Genomic DNA, 27,941 nt, shown 5'->3' with positions numbered 1-27,941 from the left:
ACTGTTAAACAGTATGAACTATGTACTATGCAGTATTCGCTTTTAATAAATATGTGATTTGTTGGGGGAAAGAGTATTCTTAAAAACAAAATTAAAAAGTTCTTAATCGGTATTCAAATACAGAAAGCTGTTTAACATGTTGACTGCCACGGCACTTTTTGGATTCCGGTCCGAGAAGCCAAATAAATTTAATCATATTATATTATTAAAAACACTAATTATGATTCATAACAATAATTAAAAAGTTTACAGGATTTTTTTTTTTTTTTTTTTGTGGAAAAAAGAATCTTTGGAATTATCTCATAGTCGGCTTTTGTTAAACAAAGCTCTTTGCAGAATCCCACTACGAGTTGATTTGTATGGACATCTGCCTCGATTTGACTTGCCTCCTCGATACAGCTAAAACAAGCGCTAAGCGAGTAAGTAACTCGTGGTGCTAAAGTGGCAAGTCAAGAAACTACGAGATAACTTGTATTGGGCGTCCTAAAGAAGAGCACTAATATGAGTTACCTCTTGTTGGGCAGTCAACGTGTTAAAAAAATAATTGCAAAAATCTTTATTCGATTTGTATCTTGTGATACATACAAAAACAAACTTTTTGCATAAATATTGTCTGAGATTGCATCAAGATTTTTCTTCTGTTTGCATTACAGTGTATTGTAAGGCCAAGGCCCTTTCGACAAACTTCCTTGACAAGCTTGTCTGCCAGCAATTGATTTTTAAAGTTTTGAGATCTGCCTCCACACAGTCTATTCATTTTTTGTGAAATCTTCCTCTTTTCCTGATACCCTCTGCATATGCGAGGGTCACCTTTTTAACAGGGTTTAAGTTGTCACGTTTAAAAATATGTCCAAGCCACCTGATACCATAAAATTTGATGACTAGGACAATATTAGATTGTATCTTCTATATTACTGTGGTTAAACAAAATTCTCCATCTCTTATTTTCTCTAACCGAGCCATATATTTGTCAGAGATTTTTCTTTCAAAGCTTAGAAGTCTTGATCTGTTTTGTTAATGGATAGCAATCATTACCATACAGTATGATAGGTCTAATAAGAGTTATGTAAAGATTTGTTTTTGTCTTGAAGTTCAATAATTTAGATATTAATAAATTCTTTAAACCATAATAACATCTATTACCTCTAAATAATCTATTGTCTTTTTCAAATTTAATATTGTTATCATAAGAGATGATAGTACCGAGATACGTAAACTGAGCAACATCCTTGAAAGTCTAAGAATTTATTTGTAATGGGAGGGTATTATGTGCTATAGCTCTTATTACCATAAATTTTTTTTTATATAGGACCTTGTTGATGTTTTTACATACATAGCTGCCAACAGTCCTTTTTTTTCGCCCCGCATCATTGCATCTTCCAGTTTCTAATTTTTAGTCTTTTGTTAGCTTAAGGGAAATGTTTCTGAGCAATAAATGTAGTTTATTAAATTAATATAACTTTTGCAAAATCTAACGACCTCCCATTGATTCTTTGATTAAATTTTAATTGATCTGAATTGTTTTAATCTATTGTAGACATGTATAGAGCTTTTTATGAAGACTCAACAAATGTTTAATTAGTTAATATTTGTATTTAATTTTGTATTGCACCAATAAAATGGTACATTGTGAAGTTTACCTTGTCAGTTTTATGTATATTAGCTTTTCTCATCATATTTAAACTTAGTTTGATATGTAAAAGTTTTTCTAAGTATAAAAGTGTATGAAAACAACAAAATGAAATTGGGCATAGAACATAAAATTTAGAAAAATGTAATTAATAATCGATGCACCAAAATCACAATATAAGTAGTTCAGTTACATGAATCATGCATTATACTTGTTTTTCATATTTCAAGGTTAGCAACATTGTATATACAATTTTTAAGATCATTTCCAGTTTGCTAGGTTGATGATACATTTAGCCTTTTTAATCAGAAAGAATTAATTGTTTGTAATTTTATTTGATATAAAATCCATTCATCTTCCTGCTCTGTTTACACCCAGTGAGTTTAATTTCAGTAGTGCAACTTATTAGACATTTTTTTTTTTTTTAATTTGCCTTTCTCTATATGTAAAAATCTTGTGATTTATGCATACACACACATATATATAGATGTATAAATTTATTAAGTTAAATTAAAACTAAACAGGCAAGGAATGAAGTAGAAATTTTGACATTTAATTAAATTATCTAAAATACAAGTAAATATAGTGGCCTCTTCTAAATTAAGCTGTACTGAGTTGGAAAAATGATATGTAAAAATATAAAAATGCACAATAATAAATACAGTAACAAAAAAGCTGTATTATCGTTGCCAGATTCAAATTTTTTCAAGAGGTTGAAAAATCTAACAATGATATGTCCATTTTTTCTGGCATAATCAGTTATGTTTCTCTTCACTTCCAATTAGCTGAGACACCAAAATTAATTATTTTAAATTATATGTGCATCTGAGAAATAAAATGCCATTTCTGTATAACAAATTTGTGAAAACAAAAGTAATTCAATTATAATTCTTCAAATAGAAATTAAATGATACAAAAATGCGATAAGTATGCAAAACAAAAAAAAAAAAAAAAAAAAAAAAAAAAAGTCTTCAATTCCAAAAAGAAATACCATACATGAAAAATCTGTACGCAATGGCAAAAAAATAGAAATTTGACAATTTGGAATTAATTAAATTTAATTCGCAAATTACAAAAAGAAGTGAAATAAGCCATTTAAAACTGAACTTACTCCTAAATGAAAGCTTTAAAATAATAATAATAATAAAAGAAAATCGGAAAGATTTCAGATTTTAAATTACGCCCAAAAGGCTTTTTTTTTAACATTTTGTGTGCTACCTTTATCTATTAAATATCATGTTTTTCCTACTTGTGAGTTGACAGATTTGTGGATGTTAGAGTGTTACGTTTTAGAGTCTTCTTGTATCTTTTGGGAGTATACACCCTTAAACATAATGTCAAAGACTAAGTAGTGAATTCTCACTGTATCTTTAAGAATAAATACTATAGATGAAAGGTTTAAATAATATTTTTATTTAAATCCAAATTAAACAGATGCACACACTTTGTGCTCACAAATCACCACCACTTGTGGCTACGTAACAGAAAATAAGAAAGTAACAATTCAGTAATTTAATCTAATGACTGGCTCCTTAGCTTAACTAGCGCTAAATCGACTGCATATAGCAAAGTGTAGCCGAGAAATATCACTATAAACTGAAAGATGTCAAACACTAAACTAGAGGCTAATTTTAAACTCTCAGCATAAACATTGGGATTTAAGTCTGCTACTGCCCTTTTGAACTCAGAACACAGCTTAAATACTGCTTCTGAAACATGTTTAAAATTTACATCATACAAAATTTACATTCCTACAGAAAGCTGAAATCGGGAGAAACAGGAAAGTAGTAAAACTAAAAATAACTGGTTAGAATAAAGTAAAGCCTTACATCTTGAGTGATTTGAAAATTTGTGCTGTTAGTTTTAGGATATCCAAAATAATAATTAGAATGTATTTTGCTTACATGGTAAATCAGGCATGCTAAACTTCTTCATAAATTTATCTGTACTATTAAACTTTTGTCTGAACAGAAATAGGTTAAAACGATTATTTTTTAGACCAAAAAATATCCACCCAAATGAAAATTTTGTGCAGTAAATTCTTAGTTACAAATTAGTCCAGATTCGTTGAAAACAAATTTTTCTTATTTGATAACAAAATTTGTTACTGAGTTCATAATGGATGACATTTCAATTTTTTCATAAAAGCTTCATTTTTTAATGTATACTTGTTATGTTAAAAGATGAAAAAACTGGTAACTTTTTTTTTTCTTTTGTAGGTTTAGCCATTCATACTTTTCATGGTAATTTCTTTGTGAGATCTACAGATCTATTGTCATTGCCAAATGTAAATCCAGATACAGGATATGGCATGCAGATAGCTATTGAAGAAAATTTAACTGAATACAATTCTGTTTGTTTCCAAGCTGCTGTTCTCTACACATCTAGTAATGGTATGGAAATTTTTTTAATGATATACATGTAATAGTTTATTAAAGTGCATTAACAGGCAAAAATAAAGAATGAGAGTTCTCTGTGTATTTTTAGAAGATGCCTTTATGTATATTTTCTTTGCTACAGGTGACATGTATTATTCTTTCTCATATTCAGATTTGATAGATGTGCAACAAGTGGAATTGCATTTGTAACCATTTGCTTAATTTTTTTAAGTTGTCTGTTAATTCCGAATATTAACCTATGTCTAGTGTTTGAAGCTGCTTATTTAATATTTGCATGGTACTTGTTTGGAAACCACTAATGTTAGTTTTATGTCTACGTATTAGAGTATTCTTTTTTAAATTTTAATCTGTATATTACCTCAAATGATAATTTTATAAGCTATTTTTGTTTTCATATAATCTTTTATTCAATTTGAAATCAGTTTCCTGATTAGAGTTTTTATTTAAAGAAGCTATTATTATTTTTTTTTCTAGTACTCTTTGCACCAACATTGGAGAGATTTTATAATTGTGTCATCTATTAATGCAATCTCATCTTTGTCCCAGTTAGCAGTATTCCTGATCATTTGCATTTCTAATCACTCTCAGTAGACACTTTTAACACTCTGAGCATCACGGGTTTGGCCCTGAAATTTAAAAATTACCCAAAATTTCACTAATAAGTGTTATTTTCTTGATTATAATTCAAAACTGGATACTTGCAGTTTGTATCCTCACTCCTTTTCTTCCAATATCCATCCATCCTGAAATCGAGTCAATCAGATACTGGAAGAAGCTTTCATGTGTTATGGAGTTTTATGTGCATAAACCTTGGAGGGTTTAAGGGAATTTGAAATCAAAATTTAGAATTTTAAAATTGCTTATGTACATATTTTTTAATATATTGGTAAAATGATACACCTGGACTTCAGTGTTATATAAAATGTGTGAAGCAGAATTTTTCTGCAGATTGCCTTCTCATTGTTTTGCGAACTGTAGAGTAATATACATGTGTATGTATATATATATATATTACATATACATAAATATATATATATTACATATACATAAATATATATATATTACATATACATAAACTGAAAGTCGTAATTTTGTTGTGCAGTGTTAAAGATACTTTTCCTTTTTAGGAGAGAGACGGATTAGAGTCCACACACTGAGCTTGCCTGTTGTATCAATTTTACAAGATGTGCTTGGAGGAGCTGACCAGGAAACCATTATTGGTTTAGTTGCAAAAATGGGTAAATATCATTCCTAGCATTATTAAAGAATAAAGTTTGAGGTTTTGCAATTGTGTTACCATTCGTGATGATACTACTGAATTTAATTTTCATGATGTTGCTTGCCGTTTTAACTTCCATGCCATTCATTGGTTTTATTTCCAGTATTAGTTTCAATTTCATTTTTTTTAAAGCTCACAAGTAGTGAATCTAGTGTTTTCAAATAGATTAAAAAAAAATTTCCACCCAAAAATTTATGTAATCACATAATCCACATGCACTATCAAATTTCATTCATTGTTGTTCATACCTTCATTCATGACTTTGCATAAAAACTTTCAAATTTTCCATTTCAGGAACTGTTTGTATTGTAAATTTGGAATTTCGTTTAAACTTTTAAAAGTTAATGTTTGATCTTTTTAACTTGCTGCATAGTATTCATGAGTATTTGTACATAGGTTCTTATTTATTTGTGAAAATAGAAGAAAATGAATTTATTTCATTTTATATCACTTTTCAATACATATTGCTAAGCAGATTTGAATGTTTTTTTATTCAAATGTGCAGAGGAACTACCAAATTGGTCTTTTCTTTAATGTTTGTTTTGGTAATTAATGATTCTGTATTGGGTAAAACATCATATCTTAATAGCTAACCCAAGAAATTGTTAATTACAAAATACATTTACAAATATTGCATATAAAAGTATAATTAAATTGGCTGAATGAAAAACTTGACATTAGAAGCATGTGTTTAATCTGCAATTAAGGAAAATATACTTTTTTTAATACTTTGTGCTATAAGGGGTTTGCAACAAATAATTAGATTGATTAACTTTCATGGCAGTGTGTACTTACCATTTATAACCACTATTTCCAAAAAACAGCTATTTTGGAGATTTAACTGTGATTTTAACTGTTGCTTATGTTCTTGTGTAGAGCAAAATTCATTTGCATTAAAATTCAAGTATTTTAACATTTTTTTTACCCTTTGGTATTTATATTTTAATACTTTGATATAGTGCAATTTAAATATTAATTGACAATTGAATTCACTGTTGTAACTTTTGATATTTATCTGCATACTGAAAGGTTTATCTTGAGTTTTGATTTCATTTCTCTTTAATTTTTTTATCAATTTGAATTTGAATGTTGGAACCTCTAATACAGTCAAATACCGAAAATTCGTCAACCTGAAATCCACTAACACCTGAAATCCACGTTGCCTCTCAAAATATAAACATTCAATTCATAGGTTCTGGAAACTGCAACATTGAGTATGAAATATCGAAGAAAAAATATTTACTGACATGGATCTTATAAGAAATAGACTAACCCAATGGGTTTTCTCCCTCATCTGAGGCATTCCTGGCTGTCACCTTGATCACATCCAGAGGAGTAGGGACGACTTGCAGAAATTTAACAGTGGTTGCCTATTGCAGCGTATATAATTGTCAAGCAAAAGCTGGTTGTAGCACCTTATTTCACAAATTAGAATTATTGAAATTGAGATTGATTTTTAAAAATTTAGCATATTTATCCAGCATATTTAACGCTCCAAATAATTATAAAGCTATTGCATGCTTTCAGGGCTGGGTATTTTTTTAGCTTTTCCTATGCTGTAAGGAAATTTGTAACTACTTCGTTTAGAAAATAATATTTTAAATCTGAACTAATAGAAAATTTCAAACAAGCAATTTTCTCTTGCAATTTTTATGCTTTTTATTGGTGTAAATAAGTAAAAAATACTAAAATATTTAAAAACGAATTTTTGAAAGTTTTGTTTAAAATTCTAAATTGTGATGCTTTTTTAAAATTATAGATGAGTATTATAGCACGATTTCTATAAAGGAATTTTATTTCAATTATATTACATAATACATCATAGTGATAAACACTTTTGACTCCTTTTATACATTTAATTCCAATATTAAAATTGTATTTAACCGTAATAATTAATTTTGCTTGTATTTTATAATGATTATTTTTTAAATTAATTTTTAGTTCTGCATAAGATTCTTTTTTGCTTATTGTTAATTTATTAGCCCAAAGGGGCGGTAGCCTAGAAAAGTTGTTAGTTTCGAAGTGGCATTTTGCACTGTTTTATTATAAATGTCCGTGTCTCCTTGCAAATTGTTGTTACCAAATATTATTGCCTTTTACTACATTTAAATAAATAATGAAGAAACTGCATGAATACATGTATGTTTCTCGCCTGTGACAAAAACGACAGTATCTAGAGCCATCTAATTTTGAATAATGTAATCCTCCACCCAGACATGGGCATCTGGACGGCTGAATTTTGAATTTGTTTTAATCTATTTCATATTTTGTAAAACTAACGAATTTTTGATTAACAAATTCAACGAGTTCAGAGAGAGCATTGTATGGAAAATAACAGTTTTATCTCCACTGAGGAAATTCTAAAGATATGCTGTTTTCAAATGTATGTGGTTTATGGGCCGAAGAAAATGGTATTCAATAAATATAGGTAACACACAAAACGTTAAAAAAAGGTTCCTTTTGGCGTAATATAAAATCTGAGTGCTTCTAGATTTTACCTTTTTTCCCCCCTTCATTACACTCAAAAAATTTTATGCTTCGAATTTTATAAATTACTAAAATAAATATTCCACTTTAATGTTAATAAGTTAATGATGATATAATCAAATAAATGATTGTTTTGTAATGTTATTATAGTTTTAAAAATCACTGCCTGAAAATGGTCATTAAATTTTTTTAAAAAGTTATCAGATCTTGTTTAATTTTACCTTATTTATTTCAAAGCATCACATATTATCAATCTTATTTAATTTTACGTTATTTGTACGCAAAATTAAGTTAATAAATTTTGTGCATAGAGTTTTTACCGTTTTACCAGGGTAAAGATGTTTGTACAAGAATTACGCGTGAAAAAAATGCGCAAAATGCAGTAAAAAGTGCTTTAATGAGATGTATTAAATCCTATTTGGAAAAAACTGTGGCTTTCATAATCTCATCACTATACAACGTATCACATTTAATAATTAAAAAGCGTTATGTGATACAAGTGCCGTAGGTTTCAGTGTTAAAGTAAACCAGATCGTCCCTACTCTTTTTTGCGGACATGTCGGTGACGCTCGCCCCGCCCACTGGGTTAGTCTATATCTTTTATAAGGTCCATACTTGCCGAATAATGACATCATAATTACCGAATAATAATGAGCCATAATGGAAATACCAAATCGTTGACATCATGATAAAAGTGTTTTCTCCTCTTATCTGCATCGAGGTAAGAAAGCAGACGATTCACTCAACTCTTCTTTCAAGTTCACGATTCATGTTATTGTATTTTCTGAGCTTTGTTACTTCATGAGATTATTTAGTGCTGCCTTTTTTTTTTAATCCAGATATTTTGTGGATAAATTAAGAATATTTTAAATTTCAGCCCTTTTTAATATAATTACAGATTAGAAACGCACTCATGATTTTACTGCTTGCAATATTGAAAAACTTAAACACGTTGCATTGACGATAATGCAAAAAGTGCAAATTCTGCAAAAGATGAAGACAGATGCTACTCCTTGGTAGATGCTACTCCTCGGTTTATAGCAGAACCGTATGGAATTGCAATACGATTGTGTATGATATACGGAAAAATAAAGAAAAGCTGTTGAAATTTTACAGCAACTATGATTCTAACTCTGGAAATCTTTGCATGAGGCGAAATCGGCAAACCTCGATGCTGTGTATATATAATACAATGAATAATGTAATCAATTTATATATGTAATAATAATGAGATTAATAATGAATTTAATGCATATAATAAATTATTGGAATAATGCATATAATAATTTAATTAAATGTATCTAATACACCTTATTTATTTTGCACTTTTAGTTTGAATATTATGATTTATCTTTTCTGTCCTGAAATACGCACAACCTCTGGTCCCAAGCTTTGCGGATTTCTGGAATTTTGCTGTATTCTGTTTCCATTACCTGCTTGTTATGAGTTACAATTTGCATTAATTTTTTTTTTTTAAACAGAAAATCCTTTGAATGAAAATAAGTGTTATTTAGTATTTGTAGGAAATACAGGTGGCCCTCGACTTTCACTTATTCAACTTTTGCACAATTTGCTATTTTGCATGTATTTAAAATTCAATTTTTTAAAGATTTTTGTCGGTAATGAAAAAATTGGTTCGTTTATCAACCATTTTCGGCTTACTCCTTCTATGTTTTTTCCTTAGTCTCATCATTCATTTTCCCTTAGTCAGGAGGCATTCGCGGCCATGACGACGTGAAAGGTGAGGTAACGTATGCCGCAGACATACATTACTTCCTACTGTAGCGGGCTTCTCGGATCGTAATCACTATTATGTTGTTCCAAGTAAGATGTAAGATGTCAAAACTGTCTTACATTAGGGCATGCATTCATCTATCTTAAACTCTTAAACTTCTTATAGTCGAGACAAGGATGGAAATAATTAAGCATTCTGAAAATGTTGAATCTTTTTCTTTAATCGGTCATTTGTACAATGTGAACAGATCTATGATATGTTCAGTCTTGAAAAAAAAAAAAAAGAGTAAAATTAATGAATACATTCAAAATTGTGGGAATATATCTTAAAAGATGTAATGTTGGGGAAGCAAGTAATGTTGGGTTTGACTAATTTCAAATGAAATATTCTTTACATAATATTAAATTCAGTGCAGAATCGGCTGATGCAGATAAAGGTTCTGCGAAATAATTTATTTTCTCATTGTCCAAAATTATTGTAGATGAAGAATATTCTTTTAGTCAGATATTCAATGTATATGAGACAGGTTTATTTTAGAAAAAAAATAATTAAACATACATTTTTATCGAAGGAAGAATTAGTTGCCCCTGGACATGAAACTTCCAAAACTGACTGACATGGTGGAAACTTAGCTGGTGATTTAAAATTGAAGCCATTGTTAGCTTACCAAGCAGAAAATTCCATTGAAGAGGAAAGATAGAGAATTGCTTCCAGTCATTTGGAAATCAAATGCCTGGGTTACTTCTTTAATATTTAAAAATTGGTTTGCTTTTTATTTCATACAGACAGTTAAGCAATAGTATAAAAATAAAAAATTTACAATTTAAAGCATTATTAATCTTAGGCAATGCTCCAGAACACCCAAAATCTTTGCTGAATTTATACCTGGAAATAAGTGTTGTTTCTTTCTCCCAATACTACCAGCTTCATATAGCCCATGGATCAAACAGTGATAGCTATGTTTAAATGACACTATGTGATGACATAAATGAATCAAACTATATCTTGCAGAGTAGGTGGGCTTGTTATAAGAGATTTTCAGAAGAATTGTAATATATGAAACGCAATAAACAGTATTGTAGACTCGTGGGCTGAAATAAAAGAGTCGACAATAAAAGGTTCCTGATAACAATTATGCCCACAAATGAATCATTTTATGAATTTTAAAGAAACACTGAAAGCTATAGCAGATGAAATAGTTAGCCTAATGAATAAACTAAATTTGGATGTCAACGAAGGTGTTAATGAGTTTGAATCTTACTCAGCATCTTGATAAAATTTTGACTATCATGGGAAAATGTGATCCCAATGGAAAATACATAGGCTGAGTACATAAGGTGATTGAGAAAGACATAGTATGTTATAGAAATCTTTATCTAGAAAAGAAGGGAAAAAAAAAATGTTGTATTCAACTAACTCTTGACAAATTTAAACCCAAAAGCACTTAACATGCCTTATTAACTTCATTATGTGTACATATTGATTAATGAATATTTTAGAAATAGTTTTTTATCTATATTTTTTTTACATCCCTCTACTTTCAAACAGTGCTGCCCAGTGGTTTGGGAAGCCTGACTTCGATACTAAAGGGCCTGGGTTCGAATCCTGAAGAAGGCATGGTTGTAACTGTCTGTCCCTTCATAGGAGGCAATGGTGGCCTGCCTATTAGGTGCCTCCATAATAAAAAGACCACCACATCTGGCCTTGTATAGATTAATGGACTGTATTAACACTGTAACTGTTCACAATCTGCCATTGGGGGGGGGGGGAACTTTCAAACAGTTCTTCATTCCCACACACTTTCAGGAGCCAATTATGTGTGAGTTGAGGGCTGTGCGTACTGTTAGTGTTTATTAGCATCTAATATTTTTAGCTTTAATTTTTTTTTTTTTTTTTGAGTTCAAAACTTTCATGGTGGACAGAAACAGGGAAAGGTCTGGAATCCCCTTTTTAATAATTATCTCCACATTCTGTTTTAAGATTAATCAATAAAGCATCTGTGGAATTTGTTTGAATTATATACATCTAAGATTGAAAGTGAATTAATTGAGAAATGCATGGCCATTGAAAAAGTGGACCTGATTTTAAGTACTTATATTAGAAAAAGTATTTCAGGCAAGATTAACAGTAAATTTCAGTATAAGTGTCATCAGTTGCCCTTCTGATAATAAAGCAAGGATTATGCTGTTGCACAAAGGAAATATGACATGATTTTATAGAAGATGGCTGTGTTTCATTTTTAACAGGTTCAAATTATGCATACTACAATATGCACTGAACTTGCTGTTATGCAGCCTCCATGTTTATATGAATTAGCTAATTAAAGGTGATGATTCATCATTACTCAGCAAATCTTCTGTGCATGCTAAAGTAACCTTCTATACCTACAGTTAAACATGGATACTTGTAGAAGCTATTGGATTTTTTGGAGTAGGAAACATAAGAAATCAGTAATGACTTCATCAGGATAGAAACTCCAGCTATTTCAATTGCTAGTTGGATGTGCTACCACTTATACCACAAAGGCATGCAGTGATTAGAATAAAAATTTAAACATTTTCTAATTATTTTGGCATAAAAACCAAAAAGTTTGGTTTATAATGAAATGGTATACAGTGAAATAAAACCAGGTTATCTTTTTCCATGCCTCTTATATTTTAATATACTATTTTATCTTTTCACTTAATTTGTTATTAGTATCATTAGTTGTTTAAATTTTAGAACTGTATGTAATTATGCAACTAGAAATATGATCATAATCATTCAAATATACTTTTTTTGTCTACAGCTGTCGACCGCAGTATATCATCTTCACTGACGGATGCAAGAGATGCTCTCATCAATGTGTGTATTGATGTATTAGGTGTTTATAAACTGACTATGTCTGGTCAAGTGGCTGGTGCTCTCATGACACCTTATTCAACCAGATTGTTACCTTTGTTCATCCTAGCCTTGTTGAAACATGTGAGTTTCATTGAAAAGTTATTGTTTTCTTGTACCTCTTTCTTGTCTTTACATTTCTAAAAAAGAACTGGGGGGGGGGATCACAAAATACTTTCAATTAAATACTGGAAAAAAGTTAGAGCAGTCATTTTGCTGTTTTAATTTTCTATTTAGAAATTCTTATTATTGAATCTTTTAAAATAAAGTTAAATTTTGAACAATATATATTTAACATGTGCTTTATTTTAAAAGATTCAATTTAAGTTTTTCAAGTAATATAAAATTCTATATTAAAGCTACTGATATCAGGATGTCTTTATAGGATGCTTATATCCTCATGTAAGTCAGCCACTGTTCAGAAACCTCCATAGGAGTATGCCAGTATAAAGGTGCCTGAGCTCTTATCAAGATCACTTTCTAATTTGTAAAAAACGCAACTTTCATAAGAAATGGGATGGATTCATTAAAATATATGGGGATCTTTATGCTGGGGCATGCTTATGAGAGCCCGATTTTCTGCCTGCATGACTGATTAGTTAATTAGAAAGGAGATAAAATAAATCTTTGATATCTTTATGAGAAATCACTTGCACTGAGGTGTAGTCTTTTAAGAAATACGGGAAATGGAATCTTTCTGCAGGACAACATCCCACGTCACAAAGCTTGAATTTTGCTGGAGTGGTTTGAGGAGCATAAGGATGAATTCTAATTAATGTCTTGGCCACTTAACTCGCTGGATCTTAACCCGATAGAACACATTTGGGATGTCATGGAGCGGCAGGCCAGAGCTCAAACACCATGTCAGAATATTTTGACTTTGTGTGACTGCTGCTTGGACATTTAGTACAACCTGTCTGCAGTAATCTACCAAGAAGTGGTGTCATCCATGCCAAGGCAAATTGCAGCTGTTTTGTAGGCCAAAGGTTGTGCAGTGTGTTATTGAGTAGGTGGTCATAATGTTTTGGCTCTTCAGGATATTTAGAGCATAGGAATGTTTTATTTGTTGATATCTTGAAGTTTGCTCTTGCACAGAAAGCATCCATTTAACTTCCAAAAGTTAATGTCTGGAGGAATGCATATTAACTTTTGCAACTTCTGAAAAATGAAGAAAAAAGGTTGCAAGTGGTCTGAATTTTAGATCATTCTGGATATTGGATGTTTTTATTTCGGATTTTGTGCTGCATTTAATTTTGGTTTATGAATATAAAAATCTAATTTGATTCACATTTTGGTATTTGTCAGTATTTTCTATACTTTTATTGTTTTAATTTATAAATCACATTAAAAATAAATCTAAAGTTTGATAAATATATATGTATTTCTCAAGTTTTTGAAAGATAAAGGGGAGTGATTATTTAGTAGTGGTGAAAGGTGTATATGGGGGGGGGGAGTTAAGAACCAATGCTTTAGAAACTTCTGATAGGATAGCTAAACCTATTTTTTAGAATCTTTTGAAGATTTCACTTTAAATGCTCAACTGTTAACAGTATCTTAGGTTATGAAAACAAACTCATACTTCATACCTTCCAGAACATTAAATTTTAGGTGCATTCAAGGTAATAATTCCAAGGTTTTTTTTTTTTTTTTTTTTTTTTTTTTGGCACATGTGTGTGTTAGTGTTGAAAGTTGAGATCTTAATTTAACCTTCCAGCATGCGCGTATGCGCAAATTTATGACAAATTCAGTTTTTAATGCACATTTTTTGCATATCGAAGCTGAGACATCTGAATGTCATTTCTATTCCCTCCTTTCTACCCTTTCCCACATCATGGAATGTTCCAACACGAAGTCATTTGACTTTTTTTAAAAATTTTTTAATTGGGCTTTTGCGCTAGGTGGCAGCTTTTTCATAAAAGTTCACACGCGTGTGGTTGTTTTAAAATTCGGAAAATATTTTTTTCCTAAATATTTTGTAATTTTGTGTTATTAATTGTCATGTATTATTTTAATTTAAATACATTTGGCTCTGTAAATTTTATATCAGTTTTCATGGCAAAAAAATATGTGCAGCCAGCTGATTTTGCTCGGAATCTTCAAGAATTATCTGATGAAGGAAAGGAAGACAAGGAAACCTTTGGATGAGAGAACAATAGCGATTTCCATTGCTTATTTTCTTTTATTTCTATTTTTTAGAAATAAATAAAAACATTAAAGTTAGTTTAAAGCGTGTTTTTGTAACCAGTAAGAAGTAAATTTCCTTGCAGAAATAAGTAATGCTAAACTTACTTTTTTTCCTACCAAGGTGTTTTCCTTTTTTTTTTTTTTTTTTTTTTTTTTGGTCTATACTTGTCTTTGATGAATATTAAAATTAGCTTTGATTTTAAAATATAATTATTGAATAATAAATTTAAAATTTTCTGTAATGTAGCATTTTTGCATTTCTATCTCACTAACATAAGAACTTAAAAATAATTTAATTATATTTGAATGTGATATTTGTCTTTTGCAATAATAAGATTAATATTTTATTTCTTAACAAATTTATTATCAATATTCACTCATTTCTGTCATTTTTCGTGCCCCAAACGGTAAAATAACGGATGTAAAAAATATGACGCACGTGCTCATGTAAAATTGCCAAGCGCGCGTGCTGGAAGGTTAAAAGATAGTTTTGCATGTATCTATTGGCTTTAATTCAGTTGTATGATTTGCTGGGAAACCTGATTTTCACATTTCTCATGTAACTAACTTTTGATCTAGCAAAACATTGATTAGCGATAGGCAAAATGTTTTTGCTACAGTAATTCTCTTTTAAGGTGGTTGCAGATGGTTTTGCTCCTCTCTGGTCTTAGAGAAGGGACATTGAATATGGGTGTTATATATATTCTCAGATATATTGGTCATTTTCAGAAGTGGTTATTTTAGGGAAGTGGTCATCTTGTGAGTGGGTTTATTGTATATATTTTTGTGAAAAGTTTTTTATATATGTGTGCAGTCATTTTTATAATACTATTGAAAAAGGGTAAATTGGAGGAAGTGTAAATATTTTTGCACAAATTGAAAATTTTCATCTTTCATTTTAAATTGAAAATTTCATTCATTTTATGATAAAAAATTCAAAGTTGCTAAATTGGAGATGATTTCATATGCATTCAACCCAGTCAATGGAAATAAGCATTGAGGATATTATTAAGTCAGGACATTTTATAACTGCAATATTTTATGTGAACAACGTGTTATTAATATTAAAATGTAATATCTTTGTCTAAACATTTTTATCATAGTGATAAAATGTGCTATTTGTTATCCACTAAATAATATTTATTATAGATATGAAATATTAATAATTATTACCTATTTGAATACACTTTTAATTAAAACTGAACTCTATTGTTTGTACTATAGGTGGCCTTCCGAACGGGTGTTAGCACAAAACTTGATGAGAGAGTTTTTGCTATGGATCGCATGAAAACATTACCATTGCCATATTTAATGAAATACATTTACCCAACACTTTATCCAGTTCATGCGTTGGATGATAAGGTAATATTTGAGAATTATTTTTTAATCCTTATATGAAGATATAAGTATATTTTAATGATTTATGTGTCTTCATCAGAGTAAAGAGAGGATTTAATAATTCCAATACATTTCAGACTGATGGCTCTCAAAGCAGTTTTATGTAGCCTGCAAATACATTTACTGTAAATTAATTAGAATTATTATTATGACATTATTTGTATGATAAAAATTTGAGGAAAGGTTTAAGATTTTAATGATTTTAAGTCCAATTTCACATTTTCATTACCGTTAAAAATGAAAATATGTAATGCCCCAGAAAATCTACAATTCAGGCTAATTAATTTATATTGTTATAAAGATATGAAGATGTAGATTTGTTTAGCCTTGTTTTGTACTTGTCCAAAGATAAGTATCCTTAATTATGAACTTTTCAATGAGAATAATCACTTTGTTTATTAATACATTTATACACTCACTTCCAAAAGTTAAGCACAGTGTAAAATGCAAAAAAATCAACAAATACTGCTTTGATTGACACAAAATTCGTCAGAAAAGTAGCATATATATTTATGCATAAAACAAAATCAATAATTATATACAGAAATGAAAACAATATTAAATTTTTGTAAGTTATCAGATAATGACATATTGGAGACAAACAGAACCTTGTGACCATGCTTTCAATTAGGTGGTCAACCACCGCAGAGTTAAGCAATCGCCATTCTTCTTGTAGAGCAGTTTCCAGCTCAATAAGAGTAGCTGGAGGTGGAAAACATGAAGATAAGCACAGCCGAGAGCATCCCAAAGATTTTCAATGGGATTAAGGCCGGGCGAATATGCTGGCCACACCGTACGTGCAATACCTTCACTCTCCAGGTAGTCGTCGACGATGTCAGCTCTATGGGGATGTACTTTATCATCCATTAAAACAAAAGTAGGGCCAACTGCTGCAGCGTACAATCTCACAATGTGTTCTAGAACTTTATCTTGATACCGGACAGCCGTCAAAGAACCTCGTTTAAAAATGTGCAGGTCGGTGCGTTATCCTAATGAAATCCCTGCCCACACCATAATGCTTCTGCCTCGAAATGCATGATGTTCGGTGATGTTTTGGGACTGATTTGCGTGTTCGTTGTTTACGCCGTATCCTTATATGCTTGTCATCTGGCTCCAGAGCAAATCTTGACCTACAGTAAACATGACATTGTCCCAGTCAGACACATTCCATTTGACATGTTCCCGGCGCTACTGTAATCAAAGCCCCTCTTGATTGGACGGATAGAGGAACACAAACTCGATGTACTTGGGCATACAGTCCACTCATGTGTAATCTTCAGTATACAGTAGCTGCAGATATCGCCTTACCAATGGATGCTGTAACCATAGTTCTCACACGTGTGAAGGTCTGTTTGCAATTCCACTTGGCTACAGTAGCAATGTATCGATCTTCCATGGGGGTTGTAACCCTTGGGCTACCGGCTACGGGCCTTCGGACAACTGTCTGTGTGGTTTGGAATTGTTTCCATAAATGTGACATTACAGAATGATGAACGCCGAAGAAAAGAGCAACATCTGTGATCGACTGGCTTGCTTCAATGTGCCCCACAGCACGCCAGTGCTCAGAATCTTCCATTCATCTGCTGGAAGTCATAGAAACGCGTATGTCTTGAAAGCAAATTGTGCGAAAGTTTTAAACACCTATCAGCACTTACAATTAACTTCTGTAACCCTTCATAAAGCTGGCTTCTCATAAGACTGCCTTTTTTGCATATTCCTTGACATGAAAGCACGATTGCCTGTTACCTAACATATTTGCATACTTCCATCTATCTCTGCAGCGAATTGCATCTTCTTCAATTCTGATTGGCTTCTGGAAATTAGCATTTTCCTCTCCATGCTTAACTTTTGGAAGTGAGTGTATATGAAAAATTTTTTCCCATAGTTGAAAATTATTAAGCATTAAAATAAAACCAGGATGATCAATTATAATCTATAATTTGTGATAAAGATAGTTTTTATTAATTTTTCTCTAAGGTTATAAACTTTAATGCAACTAAAATGCCATGAGATGTAGCTGAAAACTGTTGTAAGAGATAAAGAAATTTGTAATTATTTACACACAAATATGCTTTTTTTTTTGGTATAACCCAAAGAAGAATTTAAAAGGTATATAATAGGTTGCCATTCATTCTCAAATTTTGTTTCACTACTAGTTTTTGTAATTTGTTTAAATAAATCATTTAGTGGTTAAATTAATACATTGGAATTATTTCAAATAGATATCAGTTTCAAAATTTAATATTTAGTTATTAGTACATTTGAATTACAAAGTGTATCCAACAGAAAATTCTTGTAGATCCCAACCTTTAGATTTGAGGCAGAAAATAAATACAAATGGGCGTTTTTCGCCTTTGCATCATTAATTATTACTACTGTTTATGTATGTTCTGATGAATAATTAGTAAATAGGATTTAAAATTTAATTAAAAAAATTGTTTCCATAAAACTTTAAATTTTTTTTTTTTTTTTCATTTTGCTCCACTTCTTGGGGGGGGGGGAGGAATTGACCTGGCTGTTAATTTTGGATTGTGTATTCAGCCCATAATCAGTTTGACTTAAGACCACTGACATAAAGCATTTCAGTGACTTTTGAAAATGATTGTTGTGTTTCAGGATGTTTTATTTAATAATTATTATCAGTGTCATTGGAATTGGAGGTTAATTTTAAAGAGAGTTCATTATGTGTTCAGAAATTACTGATGTTGGGTTTTAATGAAAGTCATCATTTGTGCAAACAGTTCATATTTTCATATTTAATCACATTTTGTCAAACAATTTTTGGCATTTGAAAGAGACTTGTTTTAGAACACTGTGATGTGAATTTGTGAAAAAAAAAATATTATCATTAAGTACAAGGTGTATGAAACGATTTTTATTTTAATTTTAATATTTTTAAGCGATTTTTTTAATTTGAATCTTTTTTTTTTTTTTTTTTTTTTATTTTGAATCTAATTCTGTAATTTTTGTGTATCTTCTTAAATATTGTAATTTTGCTGTCTAAAGGATTACAAATCCAAGTAGGAAAAAGGTCTGAGCATTTGAGAGCCACTGAAAGTTATTTTAAATTGAAAAATTTATTTTGAAATTTATAGTCTTGAATCTCGTATGTCTCAGAGGAACAAAACTAGTGTTCATTGATCAATTTGGTTTTGGACTTAAAAACACTTTTCCCTTAACAAGTTCTGTCTGAAGCACTGAACTGAGGAGATAATTTTTTTTTCCTAATTTTATTGTGTAATTTTTTTTTTCCTAATTTTATTGTGTAATTTTTGTAAATATTAAATATTGTAATTTTTTCAATATTGTAATTTTACTTGTACTACCTTTTGTACTGCTTGCACTACTTTTTTGGGCAAGACTTTCTTCGAGATACAAAACAGTTAGGACCTTCATAAGAAAGAAGTTGTAAACTTCCATTTAAACTCCAACTTTTACCTTTTCTTTTAAAAAAATGTATGTAAATACTTTTTAAAAGAAACTCTGTTACTCGGCTCAGTGAGCTCAGTTTTTTTATTCTTATATGTTGTTAAATTGTGCATTTTTTGTTTTAAAAATGATTGAACTCTTAACTTCTGTTGTTATGCCTTTTAGTTAATATGCATGCAGTAGTTGTAGAATTGTGAACAACTTAAAAACTGTTTAAGCGTGGCTAAGCTCTTTTTTTTTTTAAACCATACTCATATTTATTTACATTTAAAACTTGGCGGAATAGTGAATTAAGTCTTTCTGCACCTTCTGTGTCTTTTTGTTGAGTGGGACCAAAAGGAAACTTTTAGTTTTGTGTACCAAAAAACCTGCTTTCTTGCTTGCTGGTCGAATTGCAGGCATTTGTATAGAAACTGTAATTTTTAATTGTAAAGTTTTTTTAATTGTTTAAACTCTATTTGGTGTTTTATGTTTTTCTGTATCTATCAATTTTTAATGAAAATAGTAAAATATTTTGAGTTTTAATGTATTTTTGCTTTGCGGTGAAGTGAGAACTGAATTAATTGAATGAGAAATGTGTTAAAATGAATTGCAGAAAAAAATGCGTATAATTTTAATATTCTGTACAAGGAAGTCGTGGTATCATCAGATTTTTTCACATTGAATTAAAGATGAGTTATTACATCCTGTCTGTACGTATGTATCTCGCGTAACTCGAAACAATTAGCTATACAGTGTTGAAATTTCGTATATGGGATTACTGTAACATCTAGTTGTGCACCTTGCTTTTTTATTGCATTTGGCAGTACCAGATGTACCCATCTTCTTGAGGCTTTGAAGTCATTACCTGGCAGTTATTTTCATAATCGTTGGTCATAGTCATGTACCTTCACATTCCTGTAGTGTTTTAAATGATGAAAATGTTCATGGTTTGGAAATGTCAAATTAAGAAAAAATTAATTATCAACAAATAACGAAATCTAACATAGTGCAATCTCTCAGTTCTTATACCAGTGCTATTTGAGAAAGTTGTAGAGTTGTTATGAAAAAGTAAAGTTATAAGAAATTTTGACACTGGCATGAAAAAAACTGACTGGGTAGTGTAATTTCAAAATTTGCAGTTTCTGATGTGTCATGAGGGATCATTTATTCAAGTAATTCGAGGAAATAGATGATGTGCAGCAAAAAATGTGTATAATTTAATAGGCCATACAAGAAAGTCTTATGATATCCACATCAGAATTTTTTTAATTGTAATTAAATTTATCTTAAAAAAAATCTGGTTTTATGATTCAGATGAGTATGTAAAATATGACTGTGATCTTTTATGCTATCCTCTAGTTGGAGAATTTTTAATGAAATTTTTCATTATGATTTATGACAACTTGCATCCTGTTCATTGGTCAGAATCATTTATCTATTCATAAATTGAAGGTTGATGTTGAAAAATGGATATTTTATCAGTGGTAATTAATTATTATTCTTTTTTTTTAAATTTAGAATGCTATTCATCAGGATGATGATGCTGTTATACCTCAGCCTCCTATTTTGCAGTTATCGAGTGAAAAAGTTGATCGTCATGGAGCTTATATTTTAGATACTTTTGATGTCCTGTATTTATACATAGGACGTGCAATTAACGATCATTTTTGCTCGAGCATTCTCAATGTCCCGAACTTTAGTGCCATTCCAGAAGATATGGTAAGTTACATTATTTTATAAATTTAGTATTTTGTATGTTAATAGGTAGTGTCAAATGAAATTAAACAGTAAATGGTAAGGCTTAGGGAAATTAATGCATGAATTAGGACTAGTTTGATGTCTGGCATCGGCATTATTTTTGATGACATGGCAGAGACTGTCTATCATCAGCCACATTTCACTTGGAGCCTTTAATGTATTTTTTGTGGCTTTCAAGGAGATAAGAATTTATTACTACAGTAGAAAGTCTGTAATCCAGACTTGTCGGGACTTTGGCGATTCCGGATCAGGGTTTTTTCCGGATTATAGATCATCAATTTAAATCTGGTAAGATGGCATGCAGAAATTATACAATTAAAAATATGAAACCATAATTTTTGAAATAAAGAGCAATTATGATCTGAAGGGTATCAAAATTTACAAAAAAAAAAAAAAGCTTAATATTTATTTGTTTACTTTATTAAACATTTCTTTCAATTAAGTTGTTTAAATTGCTTCGTTTTTTTGTGCTAATACTTTCTCTTTAATAAACAGACATAATTTCTTGTTCAGTTACAAAGTTCCACTGTTCAAATCCTATAATTGCTGTGTCGAGAATACCGACTAACTTGTCAATCAAAATTTTTTCGTTTTCAATAACCTTTCTGTCACTTTCTTCACTATCGGAAGCGCAAAAGTGTAAGCGCTTTACTGGCTTTATGCGCATGCATAGCAGACACGCACATGTTTTGAGGTCCGGATTATAGATAATTCCGGTTAATGGATGTCCAGATTACGGACTTTATATTGTACTGTCATTATTACTGACTTTTTGGATGAGTATGTATATTTTTTAACACTTCAGCATCATCATCAGAATTTATTGGAGATATGAACATTTGTTTGCACTCTTGAAATATTGACAAACTTATTTAGGCAGATTTCTCATTAACTGGTATTATTACATACTAAAGTAGGAAACTTGAGGATATAAATATTTCATAATTCAAAATATTTAAAATTTCTCATGTGTAATTTTACAAAGGATCTTGGTGTTAGAAGATGTAAATTTTTCTCTGTAACAGTACCATCTGTTGTCAGAAAAAAGAACTATTTCTTTATTTTAGAGAATTGCAGTTGTAACGTTTAAACATCATTTGTTTAGAGAGAATGTCCTGAAATGGCTGATGTTCAGTGACATATTTTAACAGCTCTTTTGGAGTTCCTTGGTTCTTTGATTAGTATTTTTTTCAGTTGAGCTAAAACTAATTCCTGTATGAGTGTCAAGCATATTGATATTGCTTATAGTCAGCAGTGCCATTATAATGTTGCTGCATCAGTATAATGCTGATAACAGGGATAATTTATAACATACAGCTATGCATTCTGTAGCTGCAAATAAGGAAAAAAAAAAAGAAAAGTCTCATAAACATGTAAAAGAAATATATAGTTTGATATGTGGATATTGAAAAATAATGACATGAGGATAAACAAATAGTTTTTTATGATTGTTTTTTGGTCCTGTGATGAATTCTCGCATCTTTTGATTTCTCCAAATAGCATGGCTTTATGCATCTGCTTGTGGGAAGTTGCATTTAAACAGCATTTATTAACTAGATTTTTATATGTTATTATTTTATTCTTTGTTTTTAGAACCTTCCCTTTATTAGGATAATATTTATATCATTAAAAATAGAAATAAAATATTTTGATTAGCAGGCTAATATATATATGAAGTGACAACAGATCTTGTGATAAAAGCAGTCATGCTACTGCAAGAGTTTAACGTTAAGATACTTTTTTCATTCATTTTGACGGCATAATGAGGATGTTCTACAAATATGCAGCAGTGTATGAGAAGCAGGCAACTAGCATTCCCATATGCTTGTTATATGGGAATGTATATCATATATATAGTGGCTTATAAACTATGCATTTTCCACTGTATCTTTCTAAGCTACTTCTTCTCCCCCCTTTGGCCACAAAATGCATTATTGGCATCTGGCTGTTTTATTCAAAAGGACCAATTTGCTTTTGGAGATCTTGTAGCAATTTATTTGACATTTTAAAATTAAAAATTATAATCTGACTGAAAAAAAAAGGTTATAGAACAAAATGGGCAGATCACAGATTCATTTTTGCTCTTTATATAAATAAATGACTTGAAAAAGAAAACAGAAAAGTATACTGTTTCAAGAACAACTGAAGATACTAGGTGCGTTTTGTATTAGAAAGCTGTAAATATTCAAAGCATTCTTAGTTATTCTGAATTTTTTTTTTTAAATATAAGATAGTGTTGTAAACATATTATGTTATAGACATTAATTATACAAATTGTATGTATTGAAGATGTTGGACATTATAAGTAGGTGCTCGTATTTAAGAGCTAAATATTGATTCTTTGCGTGGAATTAAGATTTCTGATATTATAAAAGTTGTAGCAATAAAAATTTATCTTTTAAATAATATTGAAAAGTATTTAAATCATGTACCTTAATTCTTTTTTTTTTTTTTTTCCCTCACATTTAGAGTTTTTTACCTGAATTACCAACTCCTGAATCTGAACGCATGAGAAATTTTGTTTCTTGGTTGCAAGATCAAAGACCTAACCACAGTCCCCTTAAGATAATAAGGTAAGTAATTCAGCATTAATAAATGCCATTACTGTTTGTATTAAAAACTAATTTATAATGCTAACTTGTAGTTTTTTTCAGAATATTTGAGCTAGAATAATAGAAGAATATGCTAGAATATTTCAGAATATTCTAGTATATTTGAGTGCAAAGTATTTCATTTTCACGTATTTCCCCACAAGTGTTCAGATAATTTCCCCAGAATAACAAATTACTTTTCTCAAGTGTACACAGATGTGCAGCAGTTTGCTTTTCAAGTAATTTTGAGTTTTGTTAACTGTGGACTTGTAGTATTTATAATAAGGCAATTCTCTGCAATGGAAATGTGAATTTGTCTCACCATGTTGTTAAACTTATTTGTGGTACAAAGAGCTTTGAAAACTGTGGATAGAGTTTTAAACCACCAAGGTTTCTTAAACTTTTTTCAGTCACAACCCCTTTTTATCACTAGATTTTTTCATGACCCCCCCCCCCAGGATTCCATAATATTTACAAAAATTTAGTCGAACCCCATAAGTATTGCACAAATCCGACACACGCATGAGTGAAGCTGTCAATTCTTTCACTTGTACTGTAATATACTATTGCAGTTTTAGGTCCTTAACTTTAACTTCGAATTTTAAGACATAGAACAATGGGAAAATTTTAAATAAGTAACAGATGAAATGACAGCGTCACGTGCAAAGCAAATAAAATGAACGTTTATAGTATAAAAAGGAATGGGTCAAAACAATTTCACCTTTTCTTTGTCTGTATTGCCTTATCTTTATCTATTTTTAGATACATTTTATAAAAATATTTGCTAATTGTAAAATTATTATAATAAGTTAAAGAAATATCAAAACTGTTAAAATTTTGGCGACCCCCTGCTGCAGGTTCTTGAGGGTAGTGAGTTTTAGAAACTCTGTTTGAAACCAATAGGGCGGCTTGTCGCCTCTTTTTTGTACCTGAATTCAAATTTTGATAAACATGTTGGCAGCATGGGAGCTTTATTGATTTTCTCCATGTCTAATGAAGTAAGTACTAAATGCTTGTCACCAATGAATATTATGTACCAAATATAAATGTATATATGCTTTTGTCCATATGAAATTGTGTCTGTATGTCCTTGTTTATATGTAATTGTACCCATGTATCTACTAGTAGTATCACATATCTTGGCACTGTATAGTTAATACACATCTATTATGCACTGAATAATCATGTACCTAATGTGTCTGTACTCAAAATGTCTGTATATATGTATATGAATTTATGTTCTGTATATATGATAATGTAACTATGCATTTGCACATTTTATCCTGTAACACGGCACCGTATCGCAAAAATCAAACTAGGGTTCCCCTTTAAAATTAATTGCACCAATTATCTGTTCAGCATTGTATTAAGTACCTATTGTTAATGTATGTTAAAAGTAGCACCTACCTAATGCTTGGGTACCCACTGATTACTGTGTACCTAATACACGTATTTTAATATCTTTGCACATTGGTTAATGTACTTAGGAAACAGCACAAATAATGCAGTAGCAAGACACTGTACTACACAGTACTAATCTAGGGCTTAACTTTTAATTCACTGTACTAATTACTTACTCCAGCATAGCATTGCACACCTAATATTTCAGTATGTACATGTATTGTGTATCTAATGATAATGCTTCAAAGGATCATAGTTTACTCAACATATGAGTATGCATGTTATGTATATATGCTACCGTATCCAGGCTTTTGCATACACCTTGTAACATGGCTATGTATTATCCAGTCTCTAACATTAATTAGCTTTAACGCCACTGTATTAAGTACAAAATTTGTATGTATGTTTATGTATTAGTGTATTAGCATAGTTACCACGTATGATTATCTAGATAAAGGTTGACGTGGCACTATACCAATTAACCGTATTGGTAGAGGGGTGGTGCCCACGTCCTCCGTCACATGTAAACACAAGCCAATTTTTGTTAGGAAAAGTCCTCCATCGCATGTAAACACAAGCCAATTTCTGTTAGGAAAATCTTCCAGAAAGGCACTCTTACCTTAAGCACGTAGCCCTCATGAGCTTTCTTGTAATCCAAGTAAACCAATACAATTCTTTCAATTTTTTCCCATTTATAGATACTTAAAGTAATGTGCATGCTAGAAATAAGCTAAATAAATAAATGGATTGCTTACATGGTTGGTTTTTGTAGTTTTCCTAATGTGTAATGTGAATATGAGTTAACTTCTTTTAGAAAGCTCTCCATTAAGTCATCCCTTCCCCTTAAACAGATAGCCTTTTTGTGTTTTTCCATATTCCACTAACCATAATCAACATACCAACAGAGGTATTGAATAGGATGATAAGTATAACATGGATCCCTCTGAAATTCTAACGGCCCACCAGTGGCCGAGCGGTAAAGTCGCTGAACACTGGTAGTTCGGTCCGAGGTTCGAATCCCGCGAACTGGCTGCCTGTATGGGTGTTTTCGTGGTTTTCCCCATGTGTAACGTGTATACAAGCCAGTTTCCCTTAGAAAGTCCTACCACGAAGGCACCCTTTTTTTTAGGCAGATAGCTCTCAAGGCTTTGCCGTAATTAATAACCTAACCTAACCTGAAATTCTAACCTTTAGTGTCTGACCAGTTAGAATAGTGATTGCCAGTTAGACCTTGAAGATCTCTATTTTTATCTTTATCAGCTTATGTATAAAATATTTATTACTGAATAATTCTTTTAATTTGCAGGGAAGATGGCCGGGATCGACATATATTCTTGCAGTACATGCTAGATGACAGGACAGAATCTTTATTTTCCTATTACGAGTTCCTGCAACACGTACGACAACAAATTTCGAAGTGAAAGGTGCTGAGGTTAATACTCACATGATGATTGTTAAATACCTCTATTTAAAACAAAAATTGTATTATTGTTAGACTTGAAATTGCTGAGTCTATTAATTGAGGGATTCTTTGGAAGTGGTATGCATACTCTTGTGGACCAAAAATTAAAATGTTTCTCCAACTTGTATGTGAAATGAGAAACGAACCAGAATTCTTATTCAAAGACTGACTGGTATGTGCAACATCATATAATGAGCAGATTGAAAAAGAAAATAACTTTATAATTCAGTTTTTATATTTGCTTTTTTGTCTCGTTGGTATTTTAAACCTATAAATTACGGTTTACAATCAATTCTATTTAGCCAAATTATAATTATTTCTGTGATTGGAATATAAGAATTACTTTTAATTATTTAACTGTCCCAATTTTTTGCCAGTTACAGAATAGAGGATTGTAATTTTATAGAAATAAAGGATTGTTATATTGTATATTTGTCATTTGAGTGATCGTAAAAAAAAATCATGTTATCTTAGATATTGTACATAAAAATACATTATACGTGGAGGATATATTTGAAAGAAAATAAAGCCAAAGCCAGTGCTATGTAAAATACTTTATAGCAGAAATGCTGAAGTCAAGTGCTAAGTATGAGCTATTGTACAAATCATCTTGTATCTGTGATTGTGTCAGAATTGCTTCTGCTGAAGTTTGATTGAAAGCAGATCTAGATTCTAATTTAATGAACACATAAATATCGTGTCATAGTGATATATTGTGAAAAGATTTCTGATAGTTTGAATATTTGGCAGTCGATGAAATTTGAGATATGAAGGACAGAGCATTATCAAATAGTAATAAAATATTTATTAAGTCTAGTTTTTATTCTATGGACTGTCAAAATGGTTTATCTGAAAAATCTGCCCCAGTTTCAAGTTCTCCCCATGCCATACAAGACAATTTCGAGAAGTTATTCTTCTCAAGCCAAGTATCAAGTGCAACTGCATCTCATACTGGAAGAAAATATGCCTTTGCGTTCTGCTTTTTAAATTTGTGTAAGTATTAAATAATAAAAAGGTGACTGGTCACACTTTGTTTTGATGTGTTTTTTTAAATTTGACTTAGTAAAGATTGCAAATACTTTATGTATTATGTACTTCGTCTGGCTTTTAAATGTACGGGAAAAATGGCTGAAGGGAACACCAAACGTTAAATTTAAAAACCGCATAGAATTTTACTCTGGAGAACAACTTCATAAAAATAAGTTATTACGTATAACAAAATTACAATGAAATAAGCAATATCCCTTAAGACAAATATTAATTATCCTAATAAATAAATTAACCAACTTCCCTTTGCAAAATCTTAAGAACTCAAATGGTATAAAG

General features: G+C 30.5%; 1 protein-coding gene across 2 annotated transcripts in view; it reads left to right on the top strand.

The window, feature by feature from the left end:
• Sec24AB (Protein transport protein Sec24AB) overlaps nucleotides 1–27,643 on the top strand; it is an 81,842-nt gene extending 54,199 nt beyond the window's left edge. For both annotated transcript variants that reach the window (XM_035355431.2, XM_035355430.2), the window contains 7 exons: nucleotides 3,850–4,023; nucleotides 5,157–5,267; nucleotides 12,319–12,494; nucleotides 15,819–15,956; nucleotides 20,922–21,122; nucleotides 23,631–23,734; nucleotides 26,460–27,643. In XM_035355431.2, the coding sequence (XP_035211322.1) occupies nucleotides 3,850–4,023; nucleotides 5,157–5,267; nucleotides 12,319–12,494; nucleotides 15,819–15,956; nucleotides 20,922–21,122; nucleotides 23,631–23,734; nucleotides 26,460–26,574 (1,019 nt within the window). In that variant the 3' untranslated portion in view covers nucleotides 26,575–27,643. The remainder of the gene's footprint in view (nucleotides 1–3,849; nucleotides 4,024–5,156; nucleotides 5,268–12,318; nucleotides 12,495–15,818; nucleotides 15,957–20,921; nucleotides 21,123–23,630; nucleotides 23,735–26,459) is intronic.
• The last annotated feature ends 298 nt before the right edge of the window (nucleotides 27,644–27,941 follow it).

The sequence above is a fragment of the Stegodyphus dumicola genome, chromosome 8, assembly GCF_044657685.1.
Source record: "Stegodyphus dumicola isolate Sdum_Otavi_A_Nest chromosome 8, ASM4465768v1".
NCBI lineage: Eukaryota > Metazoa > Arthropoda > Arachnida > Araneae > Eresidae > Stegodyphus > Stegodyphus dumicola.
This window is presented reverse-complemented; position numbering and strand designations above follow the sequence as displayed.